At 37.3% G+C, this 19,914-nt stretch overlaps 1 protein-coding gene across 1 annotated transcript in view; it reads left to right on the top strand.

The window, feature by feature from the left end:
* The first annotated feature begins 936 nt into the window (after window positions 1–936).
* The window catches only part of SPTBN5 (spectrin beta, non-erythrocytic 5), a 92,352-nt gene continuing 73,374 nt past the window's right edge, over window positions 937–19,914 (top strand). Inside the window, exons 1-14 of the mRNA XM_090141997.1 lie at window positions 937–1,047; window positions 3,448–3,615; window positions 5,515–5,631; window positions 6,429–6,586; window positions 7,419–7,647; window positions 10,465–11,096; window positions 11,735–11,873; window positions 13,365–13,597; window positions 14,059–14,212; window positions 15,117–15,317; window positions 16,487–16,693; window positions 17,625–17,816; window positions 18,053–18,205; window positions 18,743–18,873. Of these exons, the coding sequence (XP_089998123.1) occupies window positions 937–1,047; window positions 3,448–3,615; window positions 5,515–5,631; window positions 6,429–6,586; window positions 7,419–7,647; window positions 10,465–11,096; window positions 11,735–11,873; window positions 13,365–13,597; window positions 14,059–14,212; window positions 15,117–15,317; window positions 16,487–16,693; window positions 17,625–17,816; window positions 18,053–18,205; window positions 18,743–18,873 (2,825 nt within the window). The remainder of the gene's footprint in view (window positions 1,048–3,447; window positions 3,616–5,514; window positions 5,632–6,428; window positions 6,587–7,418; window positions 7,648–10,464; window positions 11,097–11,734; window positions 11,874–13,364; window positions 13,598–14,058; window positions 14,213–15,116; window positions 15,318–16,486; window positions 16,694–17,624; window positions 17,817–18,052; window positions 18,206–18,742; window positions 18,874–19,914) is intronic.

The raw sequence follows: 19,914 nt of genomic DNA, 5'->3' as shown, positions 1-19,914 counted from the left end.
AGTTGGTCACTATATATGCCTGCAAAGGATTTTTAGACAGATTTTTTTCAGATGATACTCTTGCCTTCAAAACAGCAAGGCAACTCATTAGATATTCATACTATAAGCAAAATAACATAATTGTTTGTTTGAATTGAAATCTGGTTTATTTCATCAGAGATTGTTAAGGGGAGACTCTCCTACTTTCTGATGTTCCTGAGTATTCCGTTTGGGTGCTGTGATGAATTATATGCCTGATTTTTCAATGGTATGCATGAGGTAAACAAGTACTAGCCTCAGGAATAGCAATAACAGTCACTGACTCCTGACCTAGGGCACTGTTCATGTGATAATGGAACTGTGTCACCATCCCACAAAGATACACAGAAATTGAACTTGTAGGAGGAAAAAAACCCAAGTTATTTCTTTTCTAAAAAGGTCATTCAATTTCTGCTTGATATACCATGATCTGAAAGCCAACAACAACATCCCAAACAGTCCTTGGATAGCATAACACACTTTCAAGCAGTGCTTTGGGTGATTTGCAGATCCCTCTCTTTCTGGCAGAGTCTAAAATCGGTTCTCAGTTATGTGATTTCAGCATATTCCATGAAGTTATTGATGAAGTTATTGATGATCATGGTTCTTATGGGATCAAGTGCCTGGGGAGAAACTGAAAGAAAGGAAAGGTGCATTAATATGACTCATTTTTTTCCTGACAGTAGAGATGCAATTTAAAAGGGAGTACACTTTTAAGTAAAAATAAAGTTGAGTGAACATAAAGCGCAAAGTACAAGCTAAAGGAAATTAAAGTATTATACTGGGTGTGGTATTGAATTTTGTACCTATAGGAGCTGGATTTCCAGTATATATTGGGTACAGCATTTTTTGTAGCTGGCCAAGTACATCTCTTCAGTACTGACCTTCTCACTGGAATTTCCTAATTCCTAGGTCACCATGAATAGTGAATTTGAAAAAGATCACATCAAAAGGCTGCAGGAGCAGCGTATGTTTATGCAAAAGAAAACCTTCACCAACTGGATGAATAATATCTTCTTCAGGAATAATGTAGGTACCTACTGCACCCATGACTTTTTTCCTGGTTTTGTCTTTGTTTTTGATTGTTTCACTTGCTATATTCTTGTGTATGTCAATTTTTGCGCATCTTTTTGAAGTGTCACAATTGCTTACATATGCAAACAAGAAAGACCTTGACTAACCAGAGTACTTCATCCTGTATCTTCTGCCTCATAATTATTTCCATTGTCTATGTTACGAGTTGCTGCTCAGTGGCTCTCAAAAAGTTGCCTTAGGTCTAGAAATTTCAGTGAGGTTTCAGTTAGTCTCAGATTTCCAGAAAGCGTCAGAGGTAGCGTACAATTGACTTGTTTGTGCAAGGTAATCCACCATATTCCAAAAGTCACCAGATTTACTGCAGATACATAATTTGTGCCCAAAATGAGTTTATCTGTGACATAATATGGAATTACATTTTCCAACAACAATTCACTTTTCTACTGTCCATAGTTGATATTAATGAAAATGGACCTTGGAAACACCAAACCAGACCAGACTTCTTGTTTCCATTCTAGCTCATGAATACTGTATAGTGTTTCAGTATTAGACAAATGCTTTTCATTTTAATGTTTATTTCAGGATTTTGTGTAAAGCCAGCCTCAGAGCACAACCAATTTTTAAATAAATTTTTCTTACTCTGACTGAAGAGCTGCAAAACACAATCTCATTTTCCTACCTGCAAGAAAGTTAGGCTTTTATGATGTAGGAAAATATTTCTATGTAGCTACAAATCAATACATGTTTTGTCATTTTAAAAGCACATTGGAGTTCAAAGATTAAAATGTTAGTCTCTACTTCCTGCATAGTACTTGAGTGTGGATCATAAAAGCATGAGAAGAAAATCCTGTGAGAGCTTTCCAAACCATATACGGTAAGAAATGTTTCAGAGACCAAGAGCTTATCAAGGTTTTCTCAGCAACATAGTCAAGCTTGCCAACATGGACTTTTAACTTGATACTATCCTACTACAGGACACTGCAGTATTCTCAATTGTACTGACTACTTCAAGTTTAGCATTAAGGGAATGCTTAATGGTTAAGGGAAATTGCATTGAATTTGTTAATCAATCTTTGATTTGTTTGCATGGAGACACATGTAACAAAGCTATTTCTGTTGCTGAGTGGGGCATAAAACATATGTAGGGAGACAGTCTCTTTACAATTAAATTAAAATGGAACTATTCTTCATGAATAAAACTGCCACAGAACATAATAGCTTTAACATTATTGTTATTATATATTGTAATATACTGTAGGTGGAGTTTTAGGATTACTTACATGCAAAAAGTAGTAAAGATGGCAATAAAACAGAATTTTTCATGGAAATAATCAGCCAGAGAAAGCTGCTAGTCCTTGTTCTTCACAAAGAACAGAACTGAAGTCTCTCTATGTAACTTGCCTTTAAATTCTCAGTGATTTACAAAATTAAAAAAAAAAAAAAAAAGCAAACAACCTGTCAAGAGTGAATATATATATATGCATTTATCCTTTATTTCACCTACATTTAACTATGCTCCAAACTGAAAAGCAAACAAAAAAAACCACATAACTAACCAATTAAACATCAGGAATATTTTATTTCTTTTTTTGTTTTTTAAGGTGAAAAGACAATTTACCATCATTTCAGAATCACAGCAAGTTATTGTTGGGTGTGTGATATGGTTTCATTGTCACTTGATGGCTAGTGGCTTAAAGCCAAAAGGAAACACCTAAGGCAAGCTCTGGTTAGATCAGAGTACACGCTATGTCATGGTGTGTCACCTAGGCACTGGGTGACATTAATACTAGCAGCAGTGAGATACATTTTTGTAGATCCTAACGCTTTACATAGTAATTGCACTTAAGTGTGAGACCATCTGTAATTATGGAGACTTGAGGTGGCAGTGAATCTCTAGGAAGAAAGTAATAGAATTAAGATTTTGGAATGTAAAATGAGTCATGGAAATTGTTCTATGTCTTCTCATTTCCTTTATTTTGCTTCACTTAACTTTGGGATTATCAGTTTAAATTTTAAATGGAATGCATTGCTCAGAGTAAAAAACTGAAAAGAGATTTTTCAATTGAAATAAAAAATGTCAGCACTTCCAAAGTATTTGTTTTTGTGATGTTGTTATTTTTCAAGATCTGATTTTTTTTTTCCTGCATTTCCTAAGTTATGTTTTGTTAAGGTTTTTTTTTTCAGGTCCTGCCCACTCTCTGAAATAATGTCAGTCCCTCCATGAATCTATTTTTTGTGATTTGACTTTCATCGCTTGTGCATCACATTTACGCACTGACACACAGCAGACTCTGCGGAACAGCAGCAAGTTGTTGTTTGTTTAGTACTAGAAGTCAAGGGATCTGTGGGCCAGATGTTCAGCCAATGTTGATGTTGTGTGGCTGGTCTTTGCAGGTAAGGGCTGAAATAGAAAATATTTACACAGACCTGAAGGATGGCATCTATCTCATGCAACTCCTGGAGCTGCTCTCTGGAGAATCTTTGCCCAGACCGAACCGGGGAAAGATGAGAGTGCATTTTCTAGAAAACAACAGCAAAGCCATTACATTTCTGAAATCCAAGGTAAGCTGATAGTAATAATGATATTATAGACATAAATAGACTCTATATATGTTACTAACTGATTAGTCTAATGTTCATAATCATTTCCATCTCTAATACACAGCAGAATGTTCTTTGAATACAGGTCAGGTTTTATAAAAAAACAAAACAAAAAAAAAATCAGATTTTTGTTATTGTATGAGAAGTGTGGCCTACAAATATTATAATATTCCTCCAAAAATGTCACATCTAAATGAAAATGAATTATATTTTGGAATGCTGATTTAAAATACTGATTTTAAACTTCCCATTAAAAAAAAAAAAGAGAGAGAGAGAAATGCACTCAAAACATTCACTTTCATAATCAAAAATATTTATTTCCTTAGATTTACATTTTCTGATGGACATATTAGCCAGGTGAAAAAATTGTTGACCAGTTTTGGTATAGGAAAGAGGAAAGCTGTAAAAAGAAGATGGACTGGCTAATAAGAATATGTGACTGCTAAAGAGAGAACAGCGCTACAGGGAAAAAAAAAATAGGAAACTCAAAGGCATAGGGAAAAGGGAGCAAGCTATTCACCAGTGAACTTTTTGTTTTACTCATGTAATTACCTCACTTTTTTTTTTTTTTCATTTACTGGGATTTAAGAAATAGAAGCATATTTATCCTAGATGTCACAACCATATTAACTGATAGGTGAAGAAATATCATACACTGTAAGAGCAGGACAAGGCAAACAATGAACATTTTTGGTTCCTGTGGCAAAATGACTTAAATCAGATAAATGTTCTCTGAAGCCTTGGGTGTTTCTTGAAACCTGTCTACAATTTCTGAATTAATTCAAAGATTTTTTGGCAGCAGTTTTCTTTCCTGACAGCTTAAAATTTTTAATTATTTGCTTTTTAGATGCAACACTTTCCCAAATAATGAGGCAAAGTAAACAGCAATAGACACTGGTGAAGCCACCCGGTATAAAAATGGGGATTTTAGAGCTCTGATTCAAACAGTTTCAAGCAAGCCATTGCAGTACTTTTATGTATTCAAGTTGTATCTCCTCACTGCTTAAGCTACACGATGGCATGCCCTTTTTTTCTTTTTTAAACAAACAATTTATCATATACTTCTCTGGAAAATCATCAAACAAAGCTCTGTGTTATGAATTCTGAAGGAGTAGAGGGGTTTCATAGCAGTAAACACAGGGAAGTATGTAATGCATACTTTTCCATTGATTACAAAACAAATGCAGTGCAGCATGGGCTTGGTGTGTTCCACCTAACACATCTGCTAAAAACACACTTCATATAAGGCCCAGCAGCATGTGCACATCCAGACTTTTCCAGTTAGACTCTTATTTGACACACAAGTCTGGCCTGCAGACAGGGGTTCACAGGCATGTTGAGACTATAGAGCATGTTCAGACTTCTTGAAGAGCACTTCATTTGCGTATTACAGCCTATCTTGCTGTTCTAGAAATAATGGAGAAAGAAGTTGTGACTTATTTATTTAGTAGGACATTTGGACTGTTTAGTGAGCCTAAGAGCTATATGTAGACTAGTTTTCTCGAGATCACATCAAATGATCACTGAGTTTGCCCAGCTGCCACTCCTTTGGAGGGCAGTGTCACTGAGCTGTGTTTCTTTACTTAACCACAATTTTCAAAACCAGTAAATGAACTTTAAATCTTTGAGACTGCCATCCCTTTGTCAGAGATTTCCTGTATCTCATTTTTGGTCCATATGGGAGCTCGGGGATGAACATGGGAGTTCTCAGATATAAGAACAAATGAAGCAATTGTGTAAAATCTGATTCCTTAAGAAAGCCTGAATGCCCTCTTCAACACAAGCCTGTTACACAGATGTCTCGTTTGGAGAGCTTGATGTGAGTAATTTCATACTGAACAGATGTTTGTTTATTAGCAGGTACAAGTGAAAGTGATTGGTCCTGAGAATATCGTAGATGGTGACAGAACCTTGATCCTGGGACTCATCTGGATCATTATACTTCGATTTCAAATTTCATCTATCAAACTTGATAAGGTAAATCAAAGTCTTTTTTCTGAATTCCTCAAGAAATTCAGAGGCTTTGCAGCGCTTCAGATCAGAAAGGACTGTTTTGATGACATTTCCTGTCCATTTGGATCCTGCAGATCTTATGGTACTCAGTTACTTGCCAGCAAGTTGTAAAAGCAATTGAATCAACTTCACAATTTATCAAAGAGACAGAAAACAATAACTTAGAAATATTTGTGTTCATCACTCCCTTTCTACTGGCTTTAACTCCAGAAAGAATTTCTCTGATGTCACCTTTCTCTAGATAAGAAATACACGCTTTCTCTAAAGAAAATTATTCTTCTTTATTATTTTTAGAAAAAGGAGTTTTTCACCATATATTTCAAATACATGAGAGATAAGCTTCTACAAAGATATTGCAAAATCAAAATTAGTAATCTCTAATGATAGATCTGAACGCTTTATTTTTTTCTGAAATCTAGATCAAAGCTAGGAAAGCAAATGAACCAAGCTTTACACCTTTCTTTCATTTATTTGACTTCTACAAACCTTGCAGAAAAGAAAAAATAAAAACTTATTATCTTCATTTCATACTATGATTTAGGAATTCATTCAATTAACTTTTACTTTGATAGAAAACTCCATGTTTTATGTTAAGTCATTCTGTCTTCATGACAGATTCAGCCTGGAACTCATTACTGTTTGAGATTATTTACAAGTTAGACAGAAGCAGTACAAAGTTATCTTTATTGGGAATATAAAACACAGATGCTACTTCCGCATACTGCACACACCGATTTTTCTTTTCTCTGCTGTCTTCACAGGAAGAATTTGGAGGCAGAGCTGATCAGCTATTTGCCAATGAAGCCCTACTACTTTGGTGTCAGCATAAAACTGCCAGCTATCCCAACGTAAATGTGAAGGACTTCTCTAAAAGCTGGAGTGATGGACTGGCTTTCAATGCACTTATACATGCCCACAGGTAAGAGCTGAGCTCAGGGCGATTCGCTTGTTGCTTTTTCTGGTTCTGGCACAAGCTGTTTGAAGGCTCAACAGTCTGAATAACAGATATTTGCCAAGAAATTAAAAAATTATCTCCTTACCCTTATTCACTGAAAACTCTCCTTTCTTAAATGGATATGCTGCCTCTGAGGAAGGAAGGACCAAAAGCTCCCGCTTCACTGTTCATTTTGTTGGAAGTGAGATTTCTAAGAGATTATCACATGTCTGAGCAACACTGCCCAATGTTTGGTCTAAGCCTCTCATTCATATTTTCACTGCTCATTTTCAACAGTTTCTAGTGTAGTGATTGCTTTTATTGTGTAAGCTTTGTGAGCATTTACACCTTCTGATTCAATTTCAAAAGTAAAATTCTCAGCATTTTTCTTCTTCTCTGGCCATTTAAAAAGTTGTGAAGAAAACAGCCCAAGAAGAGAGAAACCGCGTGAGGTAGCTTTGGACAGTTCTCCCACTTAAAATTCTGCTCCATCTTCTAGTCAGGATACTCTGAAATTTACCCAGCTGGGAGTCATCTCCCTGTTCAGAATTGCCACTCTAGTGGGCACTGGTTTTCAATGGTGAGGATGAGAAATAACTGAAAGTCAGAGATTTGCTGGGAATGGTATTTCAATTTCATAAAGGAGAATCTTCTTCCAGCTACATAGTTCTGATGTTTCCGAATAAAGCAGGTCAGACGGAATAATTTCAGAGTTATTCCTTATCTAATAAACAATCTATGGTTTATCATCTGAAGGAACTTAAGACAAACATAAATGTCTGTTCCCCTTTTTCTCTCTGTTCTTCTCCTTGCCCAGGCCTGATCTTATCAATTATAGCTCACTGCGGCAGGACCAGCCCATCAAAAACTTGAACAATGCCTTTAATGTTGCTGAGAAAGAGCTAGGGATCAGCAAGCTGCTTGATGCTGAGGATGTGGCAGTACCCTCCCCAGATGAGAGATCCATCATGACTTATGTGTCACTCTACTACCACTACTTCTCCAGAATGAAACAAGGCCAGACAAATCAAAAGCGACTTGCCAAAGTAAGTGCATTGCTATCTTCAGAATTTAAAAGTTAAATACATAAAGTTAAATTTGTGTTGGAAATGTATTTAGTGCAAGGTCAGCTTTGGGATCATTTGAACTGAATCAAATGCCATGAAACTGAATTGAAAACTTTTTATTGTCACTTGAATGTTGAAAAGTGTCTCTAGGCTTTGATTTCTAGAGGGACTACATTTATCTCTGGATACAGATCCCTTTTTAACCTCCCAGTTTCAGTTTGAGAGCTGATGTGCTTCTAATGCAGCTTGAAGCCATGCAGATCTCATTAATCTTGGGAAGATTACAGCTAGGCAAAAACAGCTAGTCAACAATTTTCTAATTTAATAGGAAAGATTTAATAGGAGAGAGACTACTTTGAATTTCTATTTTCTTTGAAAATCCTCATCCTTTCTTTTTAACTCTTTAGTCAGGTACAAACAGTGAATAAACAAATGAAAAATGAGAAAGTGCATCAGAAGGAGGAAATCTCCAAGGAAAAAAAATGAACTAAAGCATAAAATTGTAAAATAAAATTGCTTTAATAAGATTTTTTTTTTTTAAACTTTCACTATACATTTAGTCTCATATATGATTGAATCACATGTGAATTACTTGCAACATGCTAATGGATAATGGAAGGAATTTTGAGTAGATCTTGGCCAAAATATTGTGATCCTTCTGCTGAGGACTACTTCTCTTAGAGAGAATTTATTTTCTACTGTCAGAATATTCCACACTATATTTTTTCAAACAGTCTACAGAAAACCTATACACTCAGGATGACTCTAAATTCTCCCCTCTGACTCTAGAGGGACTATATTGCTCAGTAGGAGACACAAAACTAGAGTATCCCTGACGATGACAAGGCAAAACCTTTATATGAAGCAGATTTTGTTCAGCTAAGCGGTCTAGGACAAGAACAAGATGATTTTGAAATGTTTCTTGGTGACAGCGATGTTCTCTGAAGAACTGTTGGATGACAAACAGACTTTGAATTCAGTTAAATAAAAGATTGGGCGTAAGTGTGGAGAGTGGGCAGTAAGATTTGTCTGGACTCCAGCAGAGACTCTGCTTTTTGGGCAGGATCAACAGGCTGTATCTTTGTATTATGGGCAAACACAAAAAGAATATTTCTTACTCTGTATTTTTTACAGTTTTTATTGTGCTCCACCATTTTTTTCACTTTGTATAGATATATTCATGCATTCTTTTCTCTCTCTCTCTTTCCACTTACTGCTTCCCTTTTCTCTCTTTGTCATCTTTGGTATTCTCTCCCATCTCCAGTATTGCTCGCTGGTCTTCCTGTGTTTCTTACACACACAAGCATAAAGAAGGATAACAAAACAGATGTTAATCTCCTCATGTCCTTAGTCCCCTCAAATAGGCAGTTCTGAACTTACTAATAGGATTGAGGAGGGAAGTCTGAGTGTGTCAAGAGAGCCCTTGAGTTGAGACTATGTGGGTGACCAGCATGGCAGAGGGATTCATCCTGGAGAGGTAAATCTGCTTTCCCCCACCCACGTGAGGTAGCCATGCACTTACTGGGATCTTTCAGCAAGAACTGGGTACGATGGCAGAAAATACAGAAAGGAGCCCTGGCAACATGGGCTGCTTTTCCTTCACTCAAGGTTGGTGCTGTTTTGCTACTCTTCAAGCACTGTGACATTTATTCATTGCCAAGTGCACTTCCTGCTAGGTAAAAGCAGATAACCACTTGCAAGGCGTGGGCCTTTGCTCAGTGATATCTCCCTCACTAATCTGTCTGCCTGCTTCAGGAAAATGATAGAGGCAGACAACATAGTTCAGCATTAACCCTGATGTCTACAGGGAGGCTACTGAGTAAAAGTAAGGAAAAAGCTATAAAGACACAAAAATTGAAAAAATGTGTAAAACTGAAAGAATGACTTCATTCTAACATTTTTATTATTATTATTTCATTATGATTTCATTCTAAATGGATTTTTGAGATATATGGGCAGTTGAGATAAATGCAGGCCAGATTGCAGATGAAACAGATAAATGTTATAGACTAGAGAAATTACTGTTGAATCAGAGTTAGCATCCTTACCAACCTGTTTAGCTATAATGTGTTTTGTTTCTCTGCTGATTTTTAAAAAATGGAATGGCTCCTACAAGAGAGATTGAGAAGGATCAGTTTGTCAACAGTCTGTTGTTGGTATGTAACTAAAATCTTGTCAGACGACTTCCCACACCCAAGGTGTTGAGATTAAGAGGAGTTGATTGCATATTAACAGATAGGATAAGACTCTTTTCTTTTTTTGAAAGAGAATGAAAAAAATCTCACTTTGGTTCCATTGTGAAACAAAATTTCTGAAGCCTCTATTTGGGACTTCTGCTTTCTTCTTATTCTCAGCTCTCAGAGGAACTGTCGACAGTTGTCATATGCATGCTATTTATTTCAAAATTTAACCTTTTCCTAAATTAAAAAAAAAAAAAAAATCAAACATTAAATAATATTTATTGGGTTGGTGTTTTTTTTTTGTTTTGTTTTGTTTTTTTCTCATGAAAGGTCATCTGGCCCCACAGGTTAAATCTATACCTATATGTGATATACCCTATAACTAGTGGAACTAGAACAAGTTAGATTGTCTTTAAGGTCCCTTCCAACCCAAACCATTCTATGATTGGTATAGAAATTAGATGACTGTGGCAATTTGCTTGTTAAATACTGTCTTCCTGACATATACTGTTCTGTTTGGATCCTAAGTTTTGTTTACAATGATGTTGCATTCTGTTCACCCATCTTGGTTCATACTGCTTCTTATGTGGCTTTTAATTTCATATTCCAATTTCAGATTGTGTTCCTCCTGAAGGAGATAGATGACTTGAAGCTTCTGTATGAGCAGATGGTCTCTGACCTCCTGAAATGGATTAAGCAGAAGGTGATTGAGCTGGATGACCGTATCTTCCCCAACTCTCTTCAGGAAATGTGGCTGCTCATGGCCAATTTCAAGACCTTCCGCACTGTGGAGAAACCCCCTAAATATCAAGATAAGGGAATGATTGAAGCTCATCTCTTCAACATCAGGACCAAGCAGAGAGCCAACAACCTACGACTATACGTGCCTCCAGAAGGGAGAACGCTGCAGGATGTGGAAAAGCACTGGATTATCCTGGAAAAGTCAGAACACAACCGGGGAAAAGCACTGCAGAAGGAGATGCTGAGGCTAGAGAAGCTGGAACAGCTAGCCAAGAGGTTCCTGAAAAAGGCAGCTCTGCGTGAGGCTTACTTGGAAGACATGAGGAAAGTGATTGGAAAGCAAGACTTCTGGCCAGAAAGCGTAGATAGGATGGAAGCTGCCAGTAAGAAGCTGGAAGCCATTGTGGCAGATGTACTCCCCAGGAGGGAACGTTTTGCAGCCTTGGCCGAAATGGCAACAGTCATCAGCCAGAATAACTATCACAGCAAAGATCAAATTGTGAAGAAGTGAGTGGTGGTCTTGAGATCATGTGGTGGTGGAGATTGAAATTATTTTAATTTTTTTGACATAGACAAAAAAGATGAATTGTGGCTATGAATCAAAGCTCTTCTCCTCATTAGTAGAACTGGCAGGAATTTCTTCTACCCATGAACTGTTTCAGCAGATAAGAGAAATGTTTTGTGTTATGTTTGTTTCATTTGATTTTGCTTCCATGATCAAAATGCAGACTGATTTCAAGTGAAAAATAGTTCTGAGGTATTTTGATCTGTATATGAAAATATTTGTTCTGCTAAAAATCCTATATTCCATCAAAAATACTTAGAAAATGTATACTACTTTTTCCTCAAAATCAACACAGTCTGCAGTTTGGGAGATACAGATTTTTTAACTCACAAAGTCTTCCCAAGTTGACTCCAGTTCTCAAGTTTTGAGAAATTATGACTTCTCTAATTATCTGTACATCCTGACTTAGGACTTGATAAAAATACTTCACCTGTTTTTCGGTTGTGACCTGTCCTCCTCCACAAGTAACTTGCCTTGTGTGTGTTCATTTATCTCCTCTAAAGCTGTGAGAACTGGGAGTTTTTACTCATGAGGCCTGAAGTCTTTGATCCAAGCTGATCATCTCTCTCCTCCTTTGTAGGGAAAACAGCATTTCAAAGCAATGGCAAGATCTTCTGGATCAGCTGCAGAAACGACAACACTCCCTGAATACAATGCAGGAGATTCTAGCCCTCCTGAGGGACATTGATGCCATTATGGAGGAGCTGAAAGAACTACAGGTACTGAGCCCCCTCCAACAGCACACAGCTCACACTGTTAACAATGTGTGTCCCTAAACAAATGCTCATATTCAAGGACTAGTGCACTCACTCTCTGGTACCAACAAAAAGTAAGTCTATTAGTTATAGAGAAAAAAAACACTGGTTTTACTTAGATACCTAACTTTAGCTTTCAGCTCATCATTGCTGGTATCTATATGGAAAAAAAAAGGAACCACAGTCCTTGTTACAAGGACTCTCTCTAATCAGAAGGTGAAATATGGTATTACTGCTACAGGTTCAAATTATGTTGTAAAATGAAGATGGTACATCTCTCACCTAAATTTAGAAATCTAAAGGCAAAAGTTGGAAAAAAAAAAAAAAGAACAATCTTCCTTTCCCATTCCAGGTAACTACACTGAATCACCTTCTGGAAGTAACTATTTATTTTGTTTGTATATTTATAGAGTTGGAAAGTAGCTCAGGCAAGCACCTGAGTTTCAGCTACTGAAACCTATAAAAGACAAAAGTTCCACAGCAAAATGCACAGTGCTCACTTTTAAGAAGAGTTTTCAAGTATTACCAGAGTGTCAGAACTCAAAGTCTTCTCTTTATCATAGGAAATAACTCCTTTATATTAATTTTGTAATGGCAGACCACATTCATCCTTTGGTCTTGCCTTGTCTTACTTAAAGACAGAAAAATCCTTACAACTGCAGGCTGCATTGTATCTAAGTTGAAAGAGGTAAACAGGTTATATGAAGGTGTGAGTTTCAAATTAAATATAAGAGGTATCTGATAGTTATGAATCTATTTGTCCAAGTGTTAGTCAGCAAAAACTTCTAATGATAGTGACGTTGTTGGAACCATGATAGCCTGAGAATATGAGAAGAAAGATCAATAAGAAAAGATAACACTCTCTGTTAGAATAATTGATACAATTAGGAAGAGGGCAGACAATAAAGCATGCAGTACTTTCGTTGGGACATTATTTGACATCATTATCTAAATAACAAAAATAGTAAGTACTTCACATTTAGTACGGCCATACTAGTATGAAGTACTTAGTAAGTAATGAAAATTATTAATTATTTACCTGGCAAAGTCAAGTATGTTTATCAAACAAAAAACTCATGGTCAAAACATACCGTTCGGTGGGATAGAATTCTCCAAATACAGACCAAATCCATCTGCAGATGGATGTATATAGAAAAGGGCTGTTCTTGTGCCCACAAATTCTGAAACCTTAAGTGCTTACCTAACAGACGTAACTTAGTTGTGAAAACAGATAGTTATTTGAAGAGAACATTTCTTGCTCTGCAAGATGATAGAAACTCTGGATTGTTGCTGTTACCTTGTGAAACTGAAAGAAACGTATTTTTAGCTTTACATAGCTGACATAATTCTTTTACAAGTTATCAGAGTCAACAGGAAGCTTTCAACCGATTTCTTTGAACCAATCCCTTGGATGCACTCTCTACAAATGCCTTTTTTTTCTCACTTTGTTTGCAGGCACTAGTGAATTCCCAGGACTGTGGGAAGCAGCTCCTAGAAGTAGTAGATTTACTTCAGAAGCACAACTTGATTGACTTGCAGATCTCTTCCTATGATGATAGACTGACACACATAACTCAAAGGACAGCAGAAATCAGCAAGGACAGTGCAGTTAAAGCAGAAGTGCTTTATGCGAAAGTTCCGATGCTTCGTCAGCTATATCAGAACCTTATAGCTCAGAGCAGAACACGGTATGACTGTTTATGGCTCCTTGGCTCCTTGTTTCTAATTAAGGTGGTCCCTCTGATTAAGTTAATCCCTCAATCAGAAGACTCAACTTCCTCATATTTGGAAATTTCCATTTCTTCATTTATAAAGACATAAAACGAGCAATTTGATTGATTTTATTACAGCTGTCTGAAAGAGATTACTCACCTCTACAGCTAAAAAATAACTTCATTCTTAGCATTTCTTATGGTTTGCTTTATGTGCAGTATGAATAGCATAGTGTTATCTCCTCGTCTCCTAGAAGACAAAGAATATTTAATTTTGTTTCCCTTGCTCTCTTGCATAAATAAATTAAATGATGACAAAGAAGAATTAGATACATTCAAATTTTGGATTTTCAAAGTTCTGAAGTTTATGCTATTCTGTAGTTTTATCTTCTTTGGATCCTGATTCTGACTTGGATATGTTATTTTCTTTGTTTCAGAAAATCCCAGCTAGAAGAGGCTTTAAAGCTCTTTGAATTCTTCCGTGACTGCAAAGAAGAAGAATCATGGATCTCTGAGAAATGGAAAATAGCAAGAACAACAACATTAGGGAAAGATGTCAGCCAGATTACAGCTTCCATTCAGAAGCACAAGGTATATTACTTTGCTGGTAGTGTCTATTCTCTGTGTTGTAGCACAATTTTAGAACATCTATGTCCTTCAGACCATGCAGCAGTTATAAGAAAACTATCAAACCAGCCATTAGCTCAATTATCATCACCAGTATCTGGAACTTTTTTTAAGACAATGTGCAAGATGTGTATTTTTCCCAGGACAAGACAGAAAGTGGAGAGAAGGAGTATATCTTATACCCGAGCCTCTCCTGGGCTACATGAAGATACTGGACTACTTACTATCTCATGTTAGTGAATGGGAAGGAAAAATAAATTGTTAGGTTTTGTTTTTCCCAATACCTCTCCTGATGGTGGGGAAAGAGAAGAGCTGGTGGAAAAAAAGATCAATGATAACAGCAATCATGATGAGAGCGCTATGGATAGCATTGTGTGAGTTGTATAGAAATTACCACTCCTGAGAGCTTGCTATGAGCTAATGCCACAGGTCTGGCTGCTGCCTTTTTCTGATGTGGGATCATTATAAACAAGTGTAGAGATCTGTAGACATGAGTGACAAAACTGAAGCAGAAGCCTCTTGGGCAGATTTACTATGCAGGTGTATTTGGTTTTGTATTTGCTACTTCTGGAAAGCATAAGAGTACTGAATAGGTGAACCACAAAAAAATATCTCCCTCAGAGAAGATGGCATGGCAAATTTGCCTTTGCACAAAGGTTAAAAAAAATTTAAAAAAAAAAAGGCAATTAGTTATGTGTGGGGAGTAAAGGTCAATCATCCCAGAACTTAGGGAAAAGTCTCGGGCATGGATAAGACACAGGCCTCTTTCAAATGCATGTATTGTAGTAGCTGAGAATATGAATCCCCCTTTTTGCTCTTAGCTGGCAGTGAGTGAGTTGTGGCCATGTTTCTCCCATTCCTCTGCTAGGCTCTCGAAGCGGAATGCAACTCACACAGGGCCATTTGTGCAGATGTTATGAGGAGAGGCTGGGATCTGAGCCAGAAGAACCCTACACATGAGGAGGACATCCAGAAACAGAGAGAGAAACTCCAAACGTTGTGGCAGCAGCTCCAGGATGAGGTGGCAAATCGCAAAAACCGCCTGCAGGCAGCAGCTCTCATCAAACAGGTAAGCAGGTCTTGCTGTGACACATGGAATGGGGAACACAGATGTGGTTCACTTCTGTCTCCTGTCCCTGCATACAGGGCAACAGCAAAATGAAGCTCTCAGGTGCCAGTCTTCAAAAAGAGATCTCCATGATTCAGTCTTATTTCTTCTGCAAGCCTGCCAGACAGGAGATTTGAGTGGTTTGTGCCTAGCAGAGAACTGTGGCTGGGGTTGCTCTCCATTAAAAACTCTTATGGAAATATTTCACCTGACCTTGCTGATGCACAGTAAATCTTGAAGGTGGGATCTGGGCAGCTGTGTGACATTTTTCTAACAACAACAACAAAACATCACTAATCTCACATACAGAGAATTCCAACAACAAAACAAACACACCAGAAGACTTGGATCTACTGCAGACTTTTTCAAAATCTGGGAAATATCTGACTGTTCTATTCTGATCTCCGCAGATCTTTTACATAAACAAATACTAACATATCTGCAGATACGGAGTTCTTATAACATCAGCATTCAAAAATCACATTGCAGTGGCTCAAGTATTATTACTACTGTCCCTTTCTTACATCTATCCTCAGTCTGTTTCCCCATGAGCTCCTTGAGCAAAACTTAATAGCTTTGTTCTTGACGAAGTCTAAATTCTCTTCTCCACCTATAAGTTTACCATCATTATGGTGATCTACTTCTTTCTTTTCTCTTCACTACTGTTTTTTTTCTTTTTTCTGTTGTGCCTTTATTTTTTATCTCAAAATGTGGGGTTTTTTTTGTTTGATTGTCTACTACTATAACAAGGCAATTTATAGGGGAAAAAAGATTTTGCTGTAGATTCTGAGTTCATTAATGCTAGTTATTCTTTATATCCACTGCTTTTAATCAGCAGAAACCTTTTTATAGGTGTTCTTTGAAGGGTAATGGCAAGGCAAGACTTGAATCTATTTCTTCAGTGTTATAATATGAATTATCTGTTCTTGATATGATTATGAAATACATCAGTGATTCATAGCTGTATAGCCACTTTATTTATAGCTGTCGCAACACCTGGAAGTAACCTTATATCTACAGACCTAATGACATTTCTGCCCTGTTTATTGTTATTAAAAAAAAAAAAAAGAAGTTGTGTGTGATATTTTCAGGATGAGACCCAGCATTTTCTTCTCCTCTGTTCCCTTCAGTACTTTGCTGACACTGACGAAGCAAACTCATGGTTGCAAGAAAGGCAACCCCTTCTGGCCAGCAAGGACTATGGAAAAGATGAATCAAGTGCTGAAGCACTGTTGCATCGTCATTTGCGCCTGGAAAAGGAGATTGCAGCCTACTCCACAGAGATGAGGCGCCTGAAAGAGCAGGCTGCCATTGCAGCAGAGCAAGCTCCAGCTGCAGTAAGTAGGTTAGGGATTGTCAGTCTTTGTTCCTTTGTTCTGTAACTATTGAAGCTGGCTAGAAATTTCACATGGAATATTTTCCAATATTTCCAATCCAAAACAATGTTCTAATGTTATCTAAACTTCTTTTCAGTAGGGCACCAGTTTCGATAGAATTTTAATTTGTAAGCAAAGTGAACAAAATCTTTTGCTAAGTTTGAATCCGAGCACTTCAGAATAGAGTAGGCTATGTTTTAAAATTATATCTTCTGTCATAGTTTTGTAGATTATACTATGGAAATTATATGAAAATGAAATGTTTTTGAATGATATATTTTTATTTTACCCAAACACAATATTCCAAGTTGTCTGAAGAAGAGCTTTTTTTTTCAATTACGACTATTCAGGAAGAATACTGAATTAGGATGGAATCAAATTTTTAGATAGCACAGTGCAATGGACATTTTTAGCCTATCTCAGGGTTCTGTGAAATGCTAGAAATATGCTTACATGTATTATTTTCTTCTGCTGATCTTCATAAATTTTTGTCACTCTTGATTCTCATAACAGTATTCATTTCAACTGACTTCAGAAATGATATTAAAAAATCTGCATTCAGTTGCATATTCTATGGTTTGTTAGCAGTTTTAGAAGTTAAGAAAACTGGACATTGATGTTGGCACAAAATGAGAACTTTTGGTGAATCAAAGTATTTTAAACTGAGCTAAATAAAACCACTTCATTCAACATAAATGAAATGTTTTTCAGTTTGTTAACTATTTCCATATAAGTTCAAAAGGAAATAGAATCAAAAAAATCCTGGAAATATTTTGTTAGAAGGTCAGAATGTAGTGATTTGAACTGGTAAGTCCAAATTTTCAGTATATGTGAAATTTTTATCCAAATTAGAAATATTAATCCCCTGATTCTGTTAAATTTTGCACAACAGATGGTGAAGACAGAAGCCCCAAGTAACTTAAATCAAAAGACAACTAAGCTACCCTTCAGTCGAACCTGGACTACATCTGAATCTGCTCTTCCTGGAAGCTCCGGTTTAGATGTTCATTTTGTTCCAGAGAACATTTGGAAGACCCAAGATGAAATAGACTCACTTTATGAAAACCTACAGAGCATGGCTGAGGTACAATACCTCCATTAATGTTTTGTGCTTCTCTGATGCTTTTAAATCACTGTTGCTCTGGGGGGAGAAATATTTTAAGCTCAAGGTGTAACATATTCTGTTCTCTGTCAGCAGTATACCTGGCAAAATTACCAAGTTACCATCTGTGTATTTTAGTTAATTTAAATGAAAGGATGTTTTCCCCTCAAAAAGCAAGGTAGTTATTACAGCACCAAAATTCTTCATCTGTTTTACAGGACAGAAAAAAGGCTTTGGAGGAGATGATTGGATATTACCGTTTCTGTAGCTCCTGTGAAGCATTTCAGTCATGGATGAGAGAAAAGGAGAACATTTTTCGTACTCTTCAGCCTCAAGCAGACAACGTGGAAGTCATGCAACAAAAATATCAGGTATCCTCTTTCCCTACTGAATGACGCATTTTTAAATCACACTGACCTGGGGAGAATAGAAAAAGCTGAGAAACTAAGTTTTGAATGTTTTTCATTCATTGCAATGTACGGTGCTGTGCGTAAGTCAGATACTTCTTTGGTATAAACTATGCCAACCTTACTGAAGCTGATGTCCATTTAACTTCTGTGGATGTGATATTATGGTACAAATATTGTGGTATAAAAGGATTCTTTTTTTTGGTTTATGTTATGGCACTTAAAGAAAACTGGCACGTGAAGAAAATAATCCTATAGTGCACTTGCATCCCTATGGAATGGGGCATATGCATAGACATAGTTTGTATACCAGGAGAGATCTGGATTATAGGGGCCTGCAGGTGCAGGTCTGTATTGTGTCAGTGGGCAAGAAGATGAACAGCAAGGTGCACAAGTCACCTGACAAAGTGGAAAACGAATGTATATGGAAAATATCAAGAACAGCATCCATAGAACTGGAAAAATCTCAAGTTCTGCATTCTTGTATCTTTTCTATTTTAGAGTTTTTTAACAGAACTGGCTGCAGGGAAAGGCCAGCTGGGAGAAATTGAAAGCTTAGCTACTAAATTTGGAAAGAAGAGTCCTGGCAAATACACTGAGATCCAGATTTGGCTGGAAGAAATCAATGCCAGGTAAAGGCACTACTGGTAAAATAGAGAATATTTTTTGTGATGGCCATTGGAGAGTTGACCTTTGCATGCCTGATCTAAACTACACTGAGAGAATTTAAGCCTGATAAATTATTAAATCCCAGAATTTGGATGAGGGGAGGATTTTAAATGTACTTGAAGTTTGCTCTTTCGAGTTGCAGCAGTCACCACCAGACACAGAATGGTACAGAGTGGCAGGGGCTGCTCCCTGGGGTCAGCAGGGGTCCAGGACTCATTCAGCAGGGACCATGGCTGGGCTGAGGCAGGACTGTGATGCAGCAGGACTGCACTTTTGGCCAAACCCTAGCACAGTCTCTCATAAGAGAAGCTCCCAAGGGCTGAGGTCAGACCTGGCAACTCCCAAAGCCCGGGGTTTCTATAGAGATGTTGGAGGGGGACAGGTCATGGTTCAGACAGCCTGAGTTGACTGCCATGGTGCAGAAACAGCTTGCTGTCCTGTATGGAATGGGGAACTGGGAGCTACGGTGAGAGGCCTTGGCAGACAAGACTAATCCCATAGAGAATTGAACAGGAAAGACCTGGGATGGTAACTAGCATTAGACATGAGTCCCAACAGTCCCTACTGTCATTAGCAGGAATGGGGTAGCCCTGGGCTGCACTAGTTGCCTTGAGCCTGATATCTTGCTTCCAGGACTTTGCAATGCCCTTGCAGTGAGATATTGCTTAGGGTGAGGATGCCCTTCACTATTACTGAAAGGAACACAAAATCCTATTTGACTTCACCAAGTAGCTTGGTACCTGTTGTATACATGTTCCTGTAAGCTACCCAGCTGGAACTGTGAGGCACTACTGGGTCTCAGTTTGACCAGTGTTGTTTATTTACATTGTGTTTAGGGTTTTTGATCACCTGAGCTAGATTCACTTGTTTGAGATGTCACTGAGATGAACTGTGAGGTTGAAGTACTGGCTTTCTCCTCAGTCCACTGAAATCTTGATTAAATCCTTTACACAAAATTTTACTCAATAGAAAGAGAATGTATTTCATATGCTTCCCTCCATGCT

This window comes from Phasianus colchicus, chromosome 5, assembly GCF_987193195.1.
Source record: "Phasianus colchicus chromosome 5, bPhaCol1.hap1.1, whole genome shotgun sequence".
Taxonomy (NCBI): Eukaryota; Metazoa; Chordata; class Aves; order Galliformes; family Phasianidae; genus Phasianus; species Phasianus colchicus.
This window is presented reverse-complemented; position numbering and strand designations above follow the sequence as displayed.